The sequence below is a fragment of the Rhinoderma darwinii genome, chromosome 2 (genome assembly GCF_050947455.1).
Source record: "Rhinoderma darwinii isolate aRhiDar2 chromosome 2, aRhiDar2.hap1, whole genome shotgun sequence".
Taxonomy (NCBI): Eukaryota; Metazoa; Chordata; class Amphibia; order Anura; family Rhinodermatidae; genus Rhinoderma; species Rhinoderma darwinii.
In genome coordinates this window covers 55,484,981-55,503,357 of record NC_134688.1, presented here as the reverse complement: position 1 = coordinate 55,503,357, position 18,377 = coordinate 55,484,981, and the positions used below count along the sequence as shown (strand labels likewise).

The 18,377-nt window shown below is 42.9% G+C and overlaps 1 protein-coding gene across 2 annotated transcripts in view; it reads left to right on the top strand.

Annotated features, from left to right (window-relative positions):
• ATP8A2 (ATPase phospholipid transporting 8A2) overlaps positions 1–2,347 on the top strand; it is an 861,270-nt gene extending 858,923 nt beyond the window's left edge. For both annotated transcript variants that reach the window (XM_075851660.1, XM_075851661.1), the window contains one exon: positions 143–2,347. In XM_075851660.1, coding sequence (XP_075707775.1) covers positions 143–240 — 98 coding nt within the window. In that variant the 3' untranslated portion in view covers positions 241–2,347. The remainder of the gene's footprint in view (positions 1–142) is intronic.
• The last annotated feature ends 16,030 nt before the right edge of the window (positions 2,348–18,377 follow it).

Sequence of the window (18,377 nt, the reverse complement as noted above, 5' to 3'; positions counted from 1 at the left end):
GACGACAGGAGAGGTGACTGGTCCTCTTTAAGAATGCTACATTTACAGTCTCCGTCCTAGGTTATATAATTTACTACACCCTTTTGTTACAATGTGCCATTATTGAAATATTCTTCCACCCTTTCTCACTTCTTTTTTTCAGATGGCTTTGCATTTTCTCAAGAAGAACACGGCGTTGTTTCCCAGTCTCAAGTTGTCCGATCCTATGACACAACAAAACAGAGAACCGGGATAGAATAACAAACGACCTCAGTGACTGGTGGCAGAAATAATGAGCTTTGGACAATACTTCTACTGTTAACAGATATTTGACTAAGTTTGGCCGCAGCAGCCAAAAACTTGGAAATCCATTTCTGTGGCCTTTGCCAATAAATTTCTTAACTTTTATTTTTATTTTCCACCAGAAGGACCTGCATGAGATTTCAATTAAGCTATGCATTACAGGTCTCTCTGGGAGCTAAGAGGTTAATATGTTTACTTTTCGCTAGGGCACAGCCTGTTAAAAAAAATGATTATTTTGCTGTGTTCTGCTTCCGACTTTTTTTCTACCGCAGTTACTTACCTGTATAAAAGACACGTTTCTACATTGCTGCCACCATGGAAAGCTGTAGTTAGGGGCCATTCTTCATAATAAAGGGAATACAGTGGATTGAGAAACGGTTGTGATAGAAGCAAGAATGCAATACGTGGATTTATGAGGCTTTAGTTATACATCAATGCTCTGTAGTAATCTTTTTCACATACCATAATCCTTTTTACTGTTAAGCATGACTTTGGAGATCAGACCAGTCTACAAAATCACCAAATGGTGGGTTAAGAAATGGTGGGTAGAAAAATGGGCAAAATAAGACAAAAGTTAGATTTATCTAGCTAAGTTAGATCAGTCGTTCTATGACCAACACACCGTGAGAAGTCTCCATTGAGTTAGTAAAGTTTTGTTTTCTACAACGCAAAATTTTGGAGCTTTAAGGGCTTCCATATATATTAGATGAACGTCAACCGAACCTACTGATTTTGGCAGGACTGGCCGACCATCTAACGTGCATAAGGCTGTCCCAGCAGATTGGTGAAGGAAGGAATTCAACATGCCCGATCCTTTGTTCTCACGGGAGGTAAGCCACCACCAGCGCTGTCTGGTGGCTGCTTACTCTCCCCTCCACATTGGAATAGCTTAAAGCCAAACTAGCATTCGGCCAATAGCTACTGTATCTGAGGTATATGGCCACCTTTACACTTTGCCAGGGTTGCTGACCTTCCTTAAATTCCTGGACAGTCTGTAAAAATCTGAAACTTTCTTTTTCTAGAAAAATTTAGCTGGAGGAGCTTGTGCAGGTTATTGGAATTTTAGTTATCATCATTTTACAGTTCACAGTCAATGCTTCTAATGTGTTCATACCAGTATGCCAAGGTTATGGACTTCTATTACTTATCTTTATCATACATTTTTGTTTTCCACTATATACTTAAAAAATATTGGTTGTCCATGATTTTTGGCTAAGTTATTCAGTAAAAGGAAAAAAAATCAGGTTGGAAACCCTGCACTTTGGTGACATTTTGTTATTTAGGAGTGTGTTTTTGTTAGAATAAGATACAGTCTAAAGACGACCTGTCACGGTTTTTTTGTTTTTTTATAAACCATATACCTCCCCTTATTCCTGGCGTCCATTAGTTGCCAACGCTGTAATTTTTGTATTTTCTTGGCCTTCCCTTTGTCCCGCTATGGCTCCTGCTCCGCTTGGTGCCTAATTTTCTAATTGTGAGTAAAGATACAGGGAGGAGGAGACCTCATCTCTCCTCAGTAGGGGTTGCCTCCTGCAACAGTGTCCCATCAGAGCGGACAGTTTTGTAGTGATGCAAAAACCTGCAGTGACTCTCGCGAGATCCGCAAGTCTTCTGCATCTGTGAAGCTGTCCGCTCGGATTGGACAGCGTCACAGTGAAGCAAGAGGCAACGCCTACTGAGAAAGGATGAGGTCACCTCTCAAAATTAGCATATTAGGCGGAGCAGGGACCATAGCAGGACAATGGGAGGGCCAAAAAAAAATTACATTACAGGGTTGGAATCTAGCGGACGCTAGAAATAAGTGAAAGTATGTGGTTTAAAGAAAATAAAACCCATGACAGGTCCTCTTTAAAGGGGTTTGCCACTTTATCTTTATTTTTCAAACTGTGCTGGAAGCAGCACACAAAGTAATTTACTAATATATTGTACTTAGGGACCATGTCTAAATGGTCCCAACATGGCGGGGCATGTGAATTCAACCTTATGTTTGATAAAGGCTTACACAAGCCAAAACGTCACTGTATACTGGAATAAACCACTGGTGATTCATTTACACCTTAACTGAGTTCTGCCTACCATTTCCATTTTTTCTGTACTATTGGGGAGACTGGGACCATGCCCCTGGTTTGGCATGCACCACTATTCTACCAGGTAATAAAAGGAGTGCTGTTCCCATCTCTGCTTCTACATGTGAATAGAACTGTCCTTCCACGGCCTCCATTGAATAACACTATGCATGGCAAGGGAAATGACGTGCACGCGCAATGACGTGCACAGTGTTTTTCAATTGAGGCCACTAATGGACGGGTCTGGTCTCATACCCCTCCGTCAGCATCCATGTTGGGACCGGTTTGCCGTACAGTCAGTGTCCAAGATTGGACTAAACAAGGGGGCGGCCCTTATACACCTCAAAACTTCAGCCAACCCCTTTAATGGCCCAAAGCTGGTAATACACATATAATAGCTGTGGACCAAAAGGTGGCAACCTTAAACTCCTAACCAACATGTAATTTAGGCTTGGCTTAATGTGTATGGGAATTTCCTTGGGAGTGAGAGTGACTTCCTATCTCAAGATGGAAAACAAGAGTTGTCTGAAAAAAATACAACATAGCCAATTAATCGAGTGGATACCGATACATATCGTCTATGGTTCCAGCTAAAAATGACAGGACATGGCCACATCATGGACAACTTAAGATATCCCAGTTTTAAACTTTGGATGTTGGGATGTGTCCATGACACAATAATACATAACAATATGTGATTGGCTATCTGATAACTGAGCTCTCCACACATTTCATGTATTCTCAGTTATCAGAGTGTAGTACCACACAAAATAAATGTGACCCAGTTCAATGTACCCACTACTTTTGTAGCCATCTTTGGATATAATACAACTATTCATTTAATGGATCTCAGAATCTGCTTTCTGGTTTATTGTCATCCATGATCATTGGACAATAAATGGGTCCCATTGTCTTCTGGACTATTTTTGTAATTATTTTGCATTTAAAGGAGGTCATTGCTTGGCATGGTCTGACTTATACAGACAAAGGCTGTCCATATAGATTATATGTCGGCTGCCAGATATTCCTCCCGAGTGTGCATGTATTCTAAATGGGCAGAGTCACTGTGAGACGCCTTTCAGAGCGGCTTGTCTCCCCTGAGAATAAGAGGATCGAGCGTGTTGAAATCCAACTGCCAGATCTTTCTTTACCCCAATATCTGCCATCAGGAGACCCCATACACATTAGTTGGTATGCCGAACCTGCCAAAATCATCAGATTCGGCCAACAATAACCTAATGTGTATGGCCAGTTTATCCATATTGGGTCAAGATCATGTATGAAAGACCAACACACAATACTATAGTTGGTAGATTTGTTGTCATTGACCAACATGTAATTATACTATACAACGCCACGCTAAAAGTTTGTTTGATTGTGACGAGAAAGACAAATTCACGAAAAAAAAACACCTGATACTACTATCACGTTCTTCCCGGCATTAACAACTCCACACAGTCCACTATGAATCGCTATACATTTTTAATCACTTACATTTCACAAAGATCACATACAAAGATTGTTTTTGATATTTACTTGTATGCTTTTGATTTGGACTAATCCTCGAGCTTCTTGGGCTTCTTAGTTCCCGACCTAAATTTTTATGTCTTTTTATTCTAGGCTCTTACAACGAATTATTACCATCTATATAGATCTATATTACCATCTATGGTCACTGTGTGTATAAAATGGGTAATAAATTTGATTTAGGGTGGTTTGAAAATAAAAATGTCCCAAATATCAAGTTCCACAGATGATAAGAGAACCTTCATATAAATCATTTTGAAGGCCATGACATGAGTTCTACTGTCTACTGTTTACTTAAATGAAGTTCAAATAATTTTTCTGTTCCATCTCATGACGAAAAACAAAGGCGTCCAGCGGACCATGTTGAATTTAATACGGTCCGACTGGTTTCCGTCATGGTGTCTACCATTTTTGACAAATTCTGCAACGGAGACTTCTAACGGGGCCTCAAACGCAGATGTGAACACAGCCTTACCCCACTGCTTTTCCTACTCCGTAGCCCTGTTGTGGGGTGGCAGTAGTGGCACACCATGTGACCCATCTGACAATCTATCACCCGGTAATTTACTGCTGTCCAGAGCTTGTAAAGCTCCAGCAACGCCATCCACACTGACAACTACAGAATAAGCTTTTAATTTAGACTATAAATCTTTATTCTGTACTTATGACTTATGTTGGAGCCTCAGCTGTCATACGTCACCACCTTTTCAGGGATCCTCTCCACTTGTCAGGGGAGGAGAATGACACTGCGCTTGCTCAGCTCCTCCTCGAAAAAGCGGAGGAGCTGATGAATATACCACAAAAGCACATCACAAAAAAGGGATCCGTCCACAATGTTGAATAGTGGGAAAGATGAGACAAGAGGATCGGCGCATGCGCGTCCACTGCTGACTGTTTAGGAAACATTAAGGTATCAGTGGAAACGTTAGGAGGCTCTATCATTGTATTGATGCACAAGAGAAAATTTCTTACAGAATTTATATTTACAAATTCCTTTCTATTATATGATATTTTGTTTTTTATATAATATTTTTTGCGGGATAACCCCCTTAAAAGGGTAAACGTGATGTGAACAAAGTCAAACATAACACAACCTAACATAGATACGGTGTTAGAACATTGTCCTTGAATGCCGCTCTCAGGGACTGGAGGGGTGGGGGATTCTATGATTGTATGTAATCATCCATGCAGACTGTTCTTGACATAGAATACGTTCCCTCACAATTTGCCCGAGATTGATTGGAGAATACATTTTTATTACTAACATTATATTGTTGCTTTATTGCATTAGCACTTAATATGCAGCAAAATGCATTTCAGGGCTTGTGACCCTTTGCAATGGGTCAGGGTAAAGTTTGTTGAAGTTGCGGACCACCCCCACTCTATGGCTTTTTTCAGCACCAAATTTATATGTATTGGTGCTACATGCCCCTTAAGTTTTTGGTGGGCTGCTTGACTACACCACTTGCGATTATCATATGTAACACTGGAGCTTGCAATTGGTTGGAAACCTCTCAGCCAGCCTTAGAATAGCCTCAGCTTCATACCTCTTAGTAAATATAAAAAGTTTTTGGCTCAACAACATCACACAGGAAGAATGGAACAACATAAAAAATAAATTGCCCACATCATGCTTATCAGTCTCCATATCTGACTTGGCTTGACGGAACTATCATATTGTGTTGCGTGCAGTCTTAATGCACAGTCGACATTTCCTCTATATTTATGAAATGTGGTGTTTTATTTATTTATTTAATGATTATATATTTTGGTTTATAATTGGTTTTGCAAAAATTTACTTAGCGTTCCAAAAATAAAAAAATTAAAATTGAATTGCCTATGCGATTGATGATGTTTCTTGTGGGGGTTGCAAATGGGGCTGTTAAAACCTTTGAATGGCATTTTTAAAAAAATGTAAAGTGATTGGTGCAACTTTATAAATAGTTATTATTAAAAATTATCTTTACTTTTTGAGATACAGCTGCTCTGTATTTTCTGTATAGAGCAGCTATATCGTTCGCTGTGACCTGAATAGCGAACGATACAGCTGCTCTGTATAGAGAATACAGAGCAGTTGTATTTCAAAAAGTACAACAAATTTTTTATAAAAACCAGTAGCTGAACACAAGAGAGAGAGAAGGCAAAAATATTAACCTCTCACAAGTGAGAAATCATTAATTGAGATAATCGTAATAACCTTGATAATAATATCCAATGTGCTAAAGAAAACTCCAACAGACAATATCTATTCACTGATGGTACCGGTTTATAGGTTTTGCAAAGTATCCCAGTGTAAGGATGGTTATAAATGAGCTAAGGTAGCTCGGACTTTGTTAGCCGTAGATATCACCCTCCTTTCCTTTCCATTTCTTAAGGTTGGATTAATGACTTTTTTCCCGTTGTGTGATAGTGAAAACGTTGGTTATCTCAGTCATAAACATTCAAATTTTTGACTGATCACAATGGCTAATTGGGTTACAATTGAAGACGCGGTTGAACATCTAATTACTGACGACAGTGTCTGTGACACATCTACCAGTGCTTGGAAGACCTGCTGGGGGTCTATCATTTTCTTTAGGTTCCATCCTTTACATGCGATAGACAGACTGGGAACATTTTGTCACACAGAGACCAATGAGCTTAAAGCAGGCCACATACATATGAGCTATATCCCTGACTGCTCCATAGCCATGTATGCTCAGAACGAAGGATGATAAAATCCAAATTTCCTGAGTCATGTTTAATGGCAGATGTTGGGGGACAGTTGGGTGGCCCCCACAAAGCCGGCCTTATGTTGGTTGTTGCTTCTGTTGGCACAACACTTCCCCATATGGTGTTTTGACAAACAGTATGCAAATAACCATACCAAACAGTCCCTAAATATAAGTAGCATGCAGTGCCATATGTTGCTACCACCACCATACCCTGCAAAAATAATATACTGTACAGTGCCTAAGTAGCAGCGCCACACAATGTAAATACCATTATACAGTGCTCAAATAATACCAATATAAAGTCACCAAAAGTGTCGTTTAATAACAGTGCTATACTATCTATAGGATTTACAGTGGTCACAAATGCGCCCATGGTGCCCCCTTTTGTCGGAGTGGCTGTTTCGCCCTGTGCCATCGCACAGGTTGGACACCCCTACGGCCGCTCATGACTCCTAATAGTCATTAGATTCTGACACGATTTTTATACTGATTCTACACCCCCACCTTCCATCTATTTCCCGCTTTCTTGTAGATTGTAAGCTCTTTCAAGCAAATACCTCTCCCCTTCTGTGGTGACACTCTGGGCCCTAATCTTAAACATCCACCATAATCATCGTCATGAAGTTGGTAGGCAAAGGTGTCTGCCCATCTTCTCCACTCTTCAGAGCAGTGACAGACAGGAAGAGGATGCAGGGCCTGGGGACTAGGTAGTGATTAAATTTTTTAATGGGGGGCCCAGAATCACTGTCCAGTCAGGGGTCTGAACAGTCACTTTACTCCCCCCCCCCCCTTCCCTTATTTCACATGTACAGCACCCAGGAAGTTTATATAAATAATAATGATGTCATCATGTTAGACATTGTGTGATGTCATTGCAGAACATTTGGTGGTGGCCCAGATATAGATTTTGAACCAGAGCATCTGAGCATTACAGAAGTTTTCTCATGAAGACAACTCCTGTACATATATGGATGTCATAGTGGGGGTCTTTTGCTCGGAAACCACATTTATGAACTAGAGCGAAGAGCCCCTCTGTAAGAACAGCTCCTGCAGTCTGCAGCAATCCATGTATTACACGGGCAGCCATTTATCTGATCATGTAATGCTACATTTTACTGCAGCCGCTACAAGGGTAGTTGTGGTTTCCCCTAGAAAATCAGCAACCTACTGGGGGTGCCAGGGGATAGATGACTCCAATCTGAAAGGGCTTGTTTCTAAAGAAACAAACCCTTGAAGCTATACCTACATGTGATTTTTTTTTTTAGTGTGGCAGCTGTACCTACTATGTGATTTATTGGGGCAGTTTCATTGTCTTAATTGAGGTTGCTGCTTCCATTGGACTAAGTTATTTTGCATACGTTACTGAGGGGGAAGTCAATGAGAATTGCACATGGGTCCTGTCACTTGGTCATTGACAGTGTGACATAGGTCGCACCTTATCAGCATTTTAGGACAGTAAAGTAAACCAGTGTTAAGCCTGGAGATCCTCCCAGGTCAGGACCTGAAATTCTTCCTGCCTTCGTGTATCTCGGTGAAAAGATTCACTGACCTCAATCTGTTATTTTTTTCTTTTGTTTTCCAGCACAAACTTGTAGACACAAAGTGGAATCAATTGAAATTGACGGTTCCCACAAGATCAACCACTAAATTTAGAGAGGATTCTTTTTAGATTATATATTAAAATGCAAACAATTTCAGATTTTGAATAGTGGACTCATATTTTCTGGATTCATGATGACTTAATAAAAAAATAAAATAGGGATTGTTCTTAAAAGGTTTCACTGAATTTGATGGGATCATATCCCATCACTTTGTTTTTATTGTCTTTTTTAATTTTCTAATTAGGTGAGGGTCCCTATGTGGTTTTGTGGATATGCCATAAATGTATGTAATAGGAATACCCCATTGGTTATCACATATTTTGTTTGTAATGCCGGTGCCGCTCCTGCTGGAGGTCCGCATCCAGGGTTGCCAACCTCCACTTCTCTTTTCTGGACAACTGAGCTAAAATTCACGGACAGACCAAAATTTTCCTTAAAGGGACACAGACGACAGGGGCTTCTCCTGGAGTGGAATCCCCGGTCACAGCGTCGGCAACGCTGTGGATGGGGATTCTGCTTCAGGAGTTACCCCTGATGTCACTGTCCATATATGGACAGAGAAATCAAGTGCAGCGCTCCAGGAGAGGAATCCCTGGCCACACGGGGATTTTGCTCCATCAGGGAGCTACAGTGGTGTTATCTACAGAAATGGTGGTGCTATCTACAAGGGGGCTATGGGCTGTGTGGCACTACCTACAAGGGGGCTGTGGGCTGTGTGGCACTACCAACAAGGGGGCTGTGTGGCACTACTTACCAGGGGGCTGTGTGCCACTCCCTACCAGGGGGCTGTGTGGCCCTCCCTACCTGAGGGCTATGTGGCACTCCCTACCAGGGAGCTGTGTGGCGCTCTCTACAGGGGGCTGTGTGGCACTCTCTACAATGGGGCTGTGTGGCGCTCTATAAAAGGGGGCTGTGTGGCGCTATCTACAAGGTGGCTCTGTGGCGCTTTCTACAAGGGAGCTGTGGCGCTATCTACAAGGGGGCTGTGTGGCGCTATCTACAAGGGGGCTGTGTGGTGCTACATACAAGGGGGCTGTTTGGCGCTACCTACATTGGGGCTGTGTGGCGCTACCTACAAGGGGCTGTGTGGCGCTACCTACAAGGGGCTGTGAGGCGCTACCTACAATGATGGTAATTTTACTGTTAGTGGGGACTGATGGTCATTTTACTGTGAGTGATTTCCACCTCTGACCTCCAATAAATCACTTTGCACGGGGCCCCATCTATCCTTAGGCCGGCCCTGATAGCGCCACACAGCTGCCCCTTGTAGATAGCGCTATACAGCTCCTCCTTATAAATAGCTCCACACAGCTCCCCCTTGTAGATAGTGCCATAGAGCCCCCCTTGTAAATAGCGCCAGAGCTCCCCCTTGTAGACAGCGCCACAAAGCTCCCCCCTTGTAGATGGTGACATACAGCTCCCCCCTTGTAGATAGTGCCAGAGCTCCCCTTGTAGATAGCGCCACAGCTTCCCCCTTGTAAATAGCGCTACACAGCCCCCCTTGTAAATAGCGCCACACAGCTCCCCCTTGTAAATAGAGCAACACAGCCCCCCTTGTAAATAGCGCCAATCCACGCTTGCTCTTAGTGCCAAACCCCCCTTGCTCTTAGTGCCAAACCTCCCTTGCTCTTAGTGCCAAACCCCCCTTGCTCTTAGTGCCACCCCCCTTTTCTCTTAGTGCCACAATCCGCTTTCTCTTAGTGCCACACCCCCTTTCTCTTAGTGTCACACTCCCCTTTCTCTTAGTGCCAAACCCCCGTTTTCTTTTTTGCCACACTCCCCCCCTTTCTCTTAGTGACACACTTCCCCCCTTCTCTCAGCGCCACACTCCCCCCTTCTCTTAGCGCCACACTCCCCCCTTCTCTTAGCGCCACACTACCCCCTTCTCTTAGCGCCACACTCGCCCCCTTGCTCTTAGTGCCACTCTCCCCTCCCTTGCTCTTAGTGCCACTCTCCCCTCCCTTGCAGTTAGTGGCACTCTCCCCCCCTTGCTCTTACTGCCACACTGCAAACAGAGCGAAGCGGTAGCCTACCGCTACCACTCTCCGCTTTGCCTAACGTGACTCACCATAGGAGGAGATGAGGAGGTCATGCGGCACAGCAGCGGAGGTGACAGGTTCACTTCTGACTGGGTTCGGTGACGGCCCGGGAGTGGATCCGTCCAGTCACCTGACCTGAGTCACCTGACCTCATGACGCTGACGTGAGGTCAGATTACAGGTCAGGACTGGATTGGTCCACTCCCGGGCCGTCACTTCCCTCACTTGGCAGCGGCCTGAATATTTTCATATTCCGCAGAAGTCAAGTCGAATCTGAAAATATGCCAGGCTGCGGCCTATTCTTCCTTTGCACTGCGCATGTACATTTCAGCGCATGCGCAGTGCAAAGTTCCGAAAAATGAGGGAAAAATACAGGACAGTGTTTTTTTCTGCCAGGCGCTACGGACGGCACAAAAAAACACCCATTTTTGCGGACTGCCTGTAAATTTATGGACGGTTGGCAACCCTGACCACGTCGCCAGGTTGCTCACCTCCTCCATTCGCATCCTATGGTTTTTTCTCCCCGTGGCTGCACTCCTCCTTGTTGGTCTGCTTCCCAGCCAATTCCTAATGCTCTGTGCTTATTTAAGGCAGCTCCTCTGGTCAACTGGTGCCTGAGCAGCTTTGGTGCAACTTAGTTGTTTCCTGCAAAGGTTCTTGTTTGCATCCCGCTACCTGATAAAAGTCCACCTCTCACTACCTGCTATCAGTCAGTACCCTGCTACCCGCTACCAATCTGTATCCAACTACCTGCTACTAGTCCGCATCCTGGAAGTGGCTAACAGTCTGTATCCTGTTACCTGCTGCCAGTCTGTATCGTGTTACCTGCTGCCAGTCTGTATCCTGTTACCTGCTGCCAGTCTGTATCCTGTTACCTGCTGCCAGTCTGTATCCTGCTACCTGATATGAGCCAGCGTCCTACTACCTGTTGGCAACCTGGGTCGTGTTGCGAACTGTGACTTCAGATCTATTCCCGTCTGCCACAGTATAATCTGCCAGTGCCTATACCCTCGGTGTACTTCACCATTGTCTCCTGATCTGCTGGGCCACTGCTAATCACACCAGGACCACCTCAAGAGGTAACGACCTAGTAGTCCCTGCAACGATGTCCAGAAACCCATACAAGGGTTAAAGTGTGAATACTGGGATAGGCTACGTCGAAAGGCGTTGTCTAAGTGAAACCGATTGAGTAGCACAGTGGGTCCACAACCTGCTGGTTATTACATTGTTAGCTTTTAATTACATTTTTCAACCCAACCTATTTTGTATATATACTCTGAGGGGCCTGCTAATATGTACAGCTCCTCCCTTCTATTATTAATTATTCACTGGGTCGACTGTTCAAACTATTATATGTGTCATCTAAAATAGCTGTTAACAATTTGGACATTATTTGTAGTATGGAAGTGATATATATAGTAAGGCCAAAGGCTATAAGACAGAGATATGCTGCATTATTTTATACAGAATCCAGCTATACTCCACTATACTCCAGAAGGATCCGCACCGTACAGAGGCAACATATGGTGGGACCCGTAGGCACTCTGTGTCCTACCTTATTGTCTCTGCTATGTGCCTGACGCCTGAGAGTGAGAATTTTTACAGCTATTTACAGGTTTTTCTGCAGTATTTTTTTTGCTTTCTGGTTCTGCCATCCTGGTTGGAGCTAGAAGTACTTCTACAGCTCCTATTGCATATTAATATAACAAAAAGATATGGTTTTGTTAGATCATTTTGAGATAATTGAGATGTAAGGGATATATAAGGTGCATTTACAGTTCATTGATTTGTTGGCTGGGGATGAAAAGATTATGTTCTGCTGAAATTAAAGTAGAGATGTCTAAAGGGACATACTACCCGCTGTGTATTTATCCTGTGAATGTCCCCTATGAACCCATCAGACTGAAGGGACCTCTGGAATAAATGCGAATTTGTGAGATTTACCTAAAGACTATAATTTTATTAATGATATCAAATAAAGGGACAACAACCAAAATATTTGGAAGCAAATGGGTGAGGAGGTGGCCCCAGTTTTGTCATGCAGAGAGAACATTGCACTAATTCAGCTCTATTTATTAGACACCCATAAACGGTAACTAAACTTTCAAAAAACATTTGACATGTTATAGTGACACGTCAGCATTTTGATCGGTGGGGGTCTGAGCACTGAGACCCTCACTAATCACTAAAACGGAACGATAGAAGCGATTGGGTGAGTGCTGTGCTGCTTAGTCTACGCTCGGCTTTTCTCAGAAAGACGAGCGAGCGGTGTACGAGCTTAATAGAAAGTCTATGAGTTCGTAAACCACTCGCTCGGCTTTCTGAGGAAAGACAATCAGAAGCGAAGCGGCACAGCGCTCACTCGAGCACTTTTGCTGCTTCGTTTTAGCGATCGGTGGGAGTTTCAGTGCGCGGACCCCCACCGATCAAAATGCTGACATGTCACGTTGACATGTCAAAAGTTTTTTAAAAGTTTAGTTAAACTTTAATACGCCATCCAGGAGGCTAGTCGTTGCATTTTCAGCGAGTGCGTTCTTGATGACCAATGGACGATATTGTATTGGGATTCCATTGGCCCACTGGAGGAAATGATTCTGAAGGCCACCCTCTATCCATACAGAACATGAACACGTCCACTTTTAATTGTATCATGATTGTATTATTTTTATCATTGAAAACACAGGACATATCATCAATAAGGTGTAATAGGTTACTTCGGAATCAACCAAATAGGCCCTAATGAAGAGCAAGTTTCTCCATGCTGCCTGCTGTGACATCTAAATATTGTTAAAAAAAAAAGCATAACTGAAGAAAATTGTGTGATACAAATATTAAGTTTAAAAGAAAGGAGAAACAATAAATTATGTGTGTATATACAGTGAAGGAAATAAGTATTTGATCCCTTGCTGATTTTGTAAGTTTGCCCACTGTCAAAGTCATGAACGGTCTAGAATTTTTAGGCTAGGTTAATTTTACCAGTGAGAGATAAATTATATAAAAAAAAAAAAAGAAAATCACATTGTCAAAATTATATATATTTATTTGCATTGTGCACAGAGAAATAAGTATTTGATCCCTTTGGCAAACAAGACTTAATACTTGGTGGCAAAACCCTTGTTGGCAAACACAACAGTCAGACGTTTTTTGTAGTTGATGATGAGGTTTGCACACATGTAAGATGGAATTTTGGCCCACTCCTCTTTGCAGATCCTCTGTAAATCATTAAGATTTCGAGGCTGTCGCTTGGCAACTCGGATCTTCAGCTTCCTCCATAAGTTTTCGATGTGATTAAGGTCTGGAGACTGGCTAGGCCACTCCATGACCTTAATGTGCTTCTTTTTGAGCCACACCTTTGTTGCCTTGGCTGTATGTTTCGGGTCATTGTCGTGCTGGAAGACCCAGCCACGAGCCATTTTTAATGTCCTGGTGGAGGGAAGGAGGTTGTCACTCAGGATTTGACGGTACATGGCTCCATCCATTCTCCCATTGATGCAGTGAAGTAGTCCAGTGCCCTTAGCAGAGAAACACCCCCAAAACATAACGTTTCCACCTCCATGCTTGACAGTGGGGACGGTGTTCTTTGGGTCATAGGCAGCATTTCTCTTCCTACAAACACGGCGAGTTGAGTTAATGCCAAAGAGCTCAATTTTAGTCTCATCTGACCACAGCACCTTCTCCCAATCACTCTCAGAATCATCCAGATGTTCATTTGCAAACTTCAGACGGGCCTGTACATGTGCCTTCTTGAGCAGGGGGACCTTGCGGGCACTGCAGGATTTTAATCCATTATGGCGTAATGTGTTACCAATGGTTTTCTTGGTGACTGTGGTCCCAGCTGCCTTGAGATCATTAACAAGTTCCCCCGTGTAGTTTTCGGCTGAGCTCTCACCTTCCTGAGGATCAAGGATACCCCACGAGGTGAGATTTTGCATGGAGCCCCAGATCGATGTCGATTGACAGTCATTTTGTATGTCTTCCATTTTCTTACTATTGCACCAACAGTTGTCTCCTTCTCACCCAGCGTCTTACTTATGGTTTTGTAGCCCATTCCAGCCTTGTGCAGGTCTATGATCTTGTCCCTGACATCCTTAGAAAGCTCTTTGGTCTTGCCCATGTTGTAGAGGTTAGAGTCAGACTGATTAATTGAGTCTGTGGACAGGAGTCTTTTATACAGGTGACCATGTAAGACAGCTGTCTTTAATGCAGGCACCAAGTTGATTTGGAACGTGTAACTGGTCTGGAGGAGGCTGAACTCTTAATGGTTGGTAGGGGATCAAATACTTATTTCTCTCTGCACAATGCAAATAAATATATATAATTTTGACTATGTTATTTATTTATTTATTTTTTATATAATCTATCTCTCACTGGTAAAATTAACCTGGCCTAAAAATTCTAGACTGTTCATGACTTTGACAGTGGGCAAACTTACAAAATCAGCAAGGGATCAAATACTTATTTCCTTCACTGTATATATATAAGTAGATTTAGCTTTAGTGCATATTTATTTATATTTAGTGGTTTAGGTGGCATTAGTGTCGCAGGGTGCTGTCACCATTCTATGTTTGCTGTATATCTGCAGTCATGGGTGTTCTTGCACCTGCATACATTTTGTATCATTTAGTTGGAATGTGCTGTTCAAATTTTTGTTGTGCTTATGGTATCCATATATGTGGGGTTAGTGACTGCCTCCACTTGTTGTTCTTGCACTCCTCCCATTCTGCCCTGGGTGATTTTAATCAGTTCAATGCTGGATCCTACCATCCCCAGGTATATATGTAGGCTTAGTCCCAGTTCTGGGTGTATGTGCAGCGTAGGTTCCCACCTTACAGAGGTCGCCTTGTCGTGGCAGGTGGGCTAACACTTTTTGATCAAAATGTGCACTAAGAACCTCCCTATTTGTAAGTAGATTTAGCTTTAGTGCATATTTATTTATATTTAGTGGTTTAGGTGGCATTAGTGTCGCAGGGTGCTGTCACCATTCTATGTTTGCTGTATATCTGCAGTCATGGGTGTTCTTGCACCTGCATACATTTTGTATCATTTAGTTGGAATGTGCTGTTCAAATTTTTGTTGTGCTTATGGTATCCATATATGTGGGGTTAGTGACTGCCTCCACTTGTTGTTCTTGCACTCCTCCCATTCTGCCCTGGGTGATTTTAATCAGTTCAATGCTGGATCCTACCATCCCCAGGTATATATGTAGGCTTAGTCCCAGTTCTGGGTGTATGTGCAGCGTAGGTTCCCACCTTACAGAGGTCGCCTTGTCGTGGCAGGTGGGCTAACACTTTTTGATCAAAATGTGCACTAAGAACCTCCCTATTTGTAAGTAGATTTAGCTTTAGTGCATATTTATTTATATTTAGTGGTTTAGGTGGCATTAGTGTCGCAGGGTGCTGTCACCATTCTATGTTTGCTGTATATCTGCAGTCATGGGTGTTCTTGCACCTGCATACATTTTGTATCATTTAGTTGGAATGTGCTGTTCAAATTTTTGTTGTGCTTATGGTATCCATATATGTGGGGTTAGTGACTGCCTCCACTTGTTGTTCTTGCACTCCTCCCATTCTGCCCTGGGTGATTTTAATCAGTTCAATGCTGGATCCTACCATCCCCAGGTATATATGTAGGCTTAGTCCCAGTTCTGGGTGTATGTGCAGCGTAGGTTCCCACCTTACAGAGGTCGCCTTGTCGTGGCAGGTGGGCTAACACTTTTTGATCAAAATGTGCACTAAGAACCTCCCTATTTGTAAGTAGATTTAGCTTTAGTGCATATTTATTTATATTTAGTGGTTTAGGTGGCATTAGTGTCGCAGGGTGCTGTCACCATTCTATGTTTGCTGTATATCTGCAGTCATGGGTGTTCTTGCACCTGCATACATTTTGTATCATTTAGTTGGAATGTGCTGTTCAAATTTTTGTTGTGCTTATGGTATCCATATATGTGGGGTTAGTGACTGCCTCCACTTGTTGTTCTTGCACTCCTCCCATTCTGCCCTGGGTGATTTTAATCAGTTCAATGCTGGATCCTACCATCCCCAGGTATATATGTAGGCTTAGTCCCAGTTCTGGGTGTATGTGCAGCGTAGGTTCCCACCTTACAGAGGTCGCCTTGTCGTGGCAGGTGGGCTAACACTTTTTGATCAAAATGTGCACTAAGAACCTCCCTATTTGTAAGTAGATTTAGCTTTAGTGCATATTTATTTATATTTAGTGGTTTAGGTGGCATTAGTGTCGCAGGGTGCTGTCACCATTCTATGTTTGCTGTATATCTGCAGTCATGGGTGTTCTTGCACCTGCATACATTTTGTATCATTTAGTTGGAATGTGCTGTTCAAATTTTTGTTGTGCTTATGGTATCCATATATGTGGGGTTAGTGACTGCCTCCACTTGTTGTTCTTGCACTCCTCCCATTCTGCCCTGGGTGATTTTAATCAGTTCAATGCTGGATCCTACCATCCCCAGGTATATATGTAGGCTTAGTCCCAGTTCTGGGTGTATGTGCAGCGTAGGTTCCCACCTTACAGAGGTCGCCTTGTCGTGGCAGGTGGGCTAACACTTTTTGATCAAAATGTGCACTAAGAACCTCCCTATTTGTAAGTAGATTTAGCTTTAGTGCATATTTATTTATATTTAGTGGTTTAGGTGGCATTAGTGTCGCAGGGTGCTGTCACCATTCTATGTTTGCTGTATATCTGCAGTCATGGGTGTTCTTGCACCTGCATACATTTTGTATCATTTAGTTGGAATGTGCTGTTCAAATTTTTGTTGTGCTTATGGTATCCATATATGTGGGGTTAGTGACTGCCTCCACTTGTTGTTCTTGCACTCCTCCCATTCTGCCCTGGGTGATTTTAATCAGTTCAATGCTGGATCCTACCATCCCCAGGTATATATGTAGGCTTAGTCCCAGTTCTGGGTGTATGTGCAGCGTAGGTTCCCACCTTACAGAGGTCGCCTTGTCGTGGCAGGTGGGCTAACACTTTTTGATCAAAATGTGCACTAAGAACCTCCCTATTTGTAAGTAGATTTAGCTTTAGTGCATATTTATTTATATTTAGTGGTTTAGGTGGCATTAGTGTCGCAGGGTGCTGTCACCATTCTATGTTTGCTGTATATCTGCAGTCATGGGTGTTCTTGCACCTGCATACATTTTGTATCATTTAGTTGGAATGTGCTGTTCAAATTTTTGTTGTGCTTATGGTATCCATATATGTGGGGTTAGTGACTGCCTCCACTTGTTGTTCTTGCACTCCTCCCATTCTGCCCTGGGTGATTTTAATCAGTTCAATGCTGGATCCTACCATCCCCAGGTATATATGTAGGCTTAGTCCCAGTTCTGGGTGTATGTGCAGCGTAGGTTCCCACCTTACAGAGGTCGCCTTGTCGTGGCAGGTGGGCTAACACTTTTTGATCAAAATGTGCACTAAGAACCTCCCTATTTGTAAGTAGATTTAGCTTTAGTGCATATTTATTTATATTTAGTGGTTTAGGTGGCATTAGTGTCGCAGGGTGCTGTCACCATTCTATGTTTGCTGTATATCTGCAGTCATGGGTGTTCTTGCACCTGCATACATTTTGTATCATTTAGTTGGAATGTGCTGTTCAAATTTTTGTTGTGCTTATGGTATCCATATATGTGGGGTTAGTGACTGCCTCCACTTGTTGTTCTTGCACTCCTCCCATTCTGCCCTGGGTGATTTTAATCAGTTCAATGCTGGATCCTACCATCCCCAGGTATATATGTAGGCTTAGTCCCAGTTCTGGGTGTATGTGCAGCGTAGGTTCCCACCTTACAGAGGTCGCCTTGTCGTGGCAGGTGGGCTAACACTTTTTGATCAAAATGTGCACTAAGAACCTCCCTATTTGTAAGTAGATTTAGCTTTAGTGCATATTTATTTATATTTAGTGGTTTAGGTGGCATTAGTGTCGCAGGGTGCTGTCACCATTCTATGTTTGCTGTATATCTGCAGTCATGGGTGTTCTTGCACCTGCATACATTTTGTATCATTTAGTTGGAATGTGCTGTTCAAATTTTTGTTGTGCTTATGGTATCCATATATGTGGGGTTAGTGACTGCCTCCACTTGTTGTTCTTGCACTCCTCCCATTCTGCCCTGGGTGATTTTAATCAGTTCAATGCTGGATC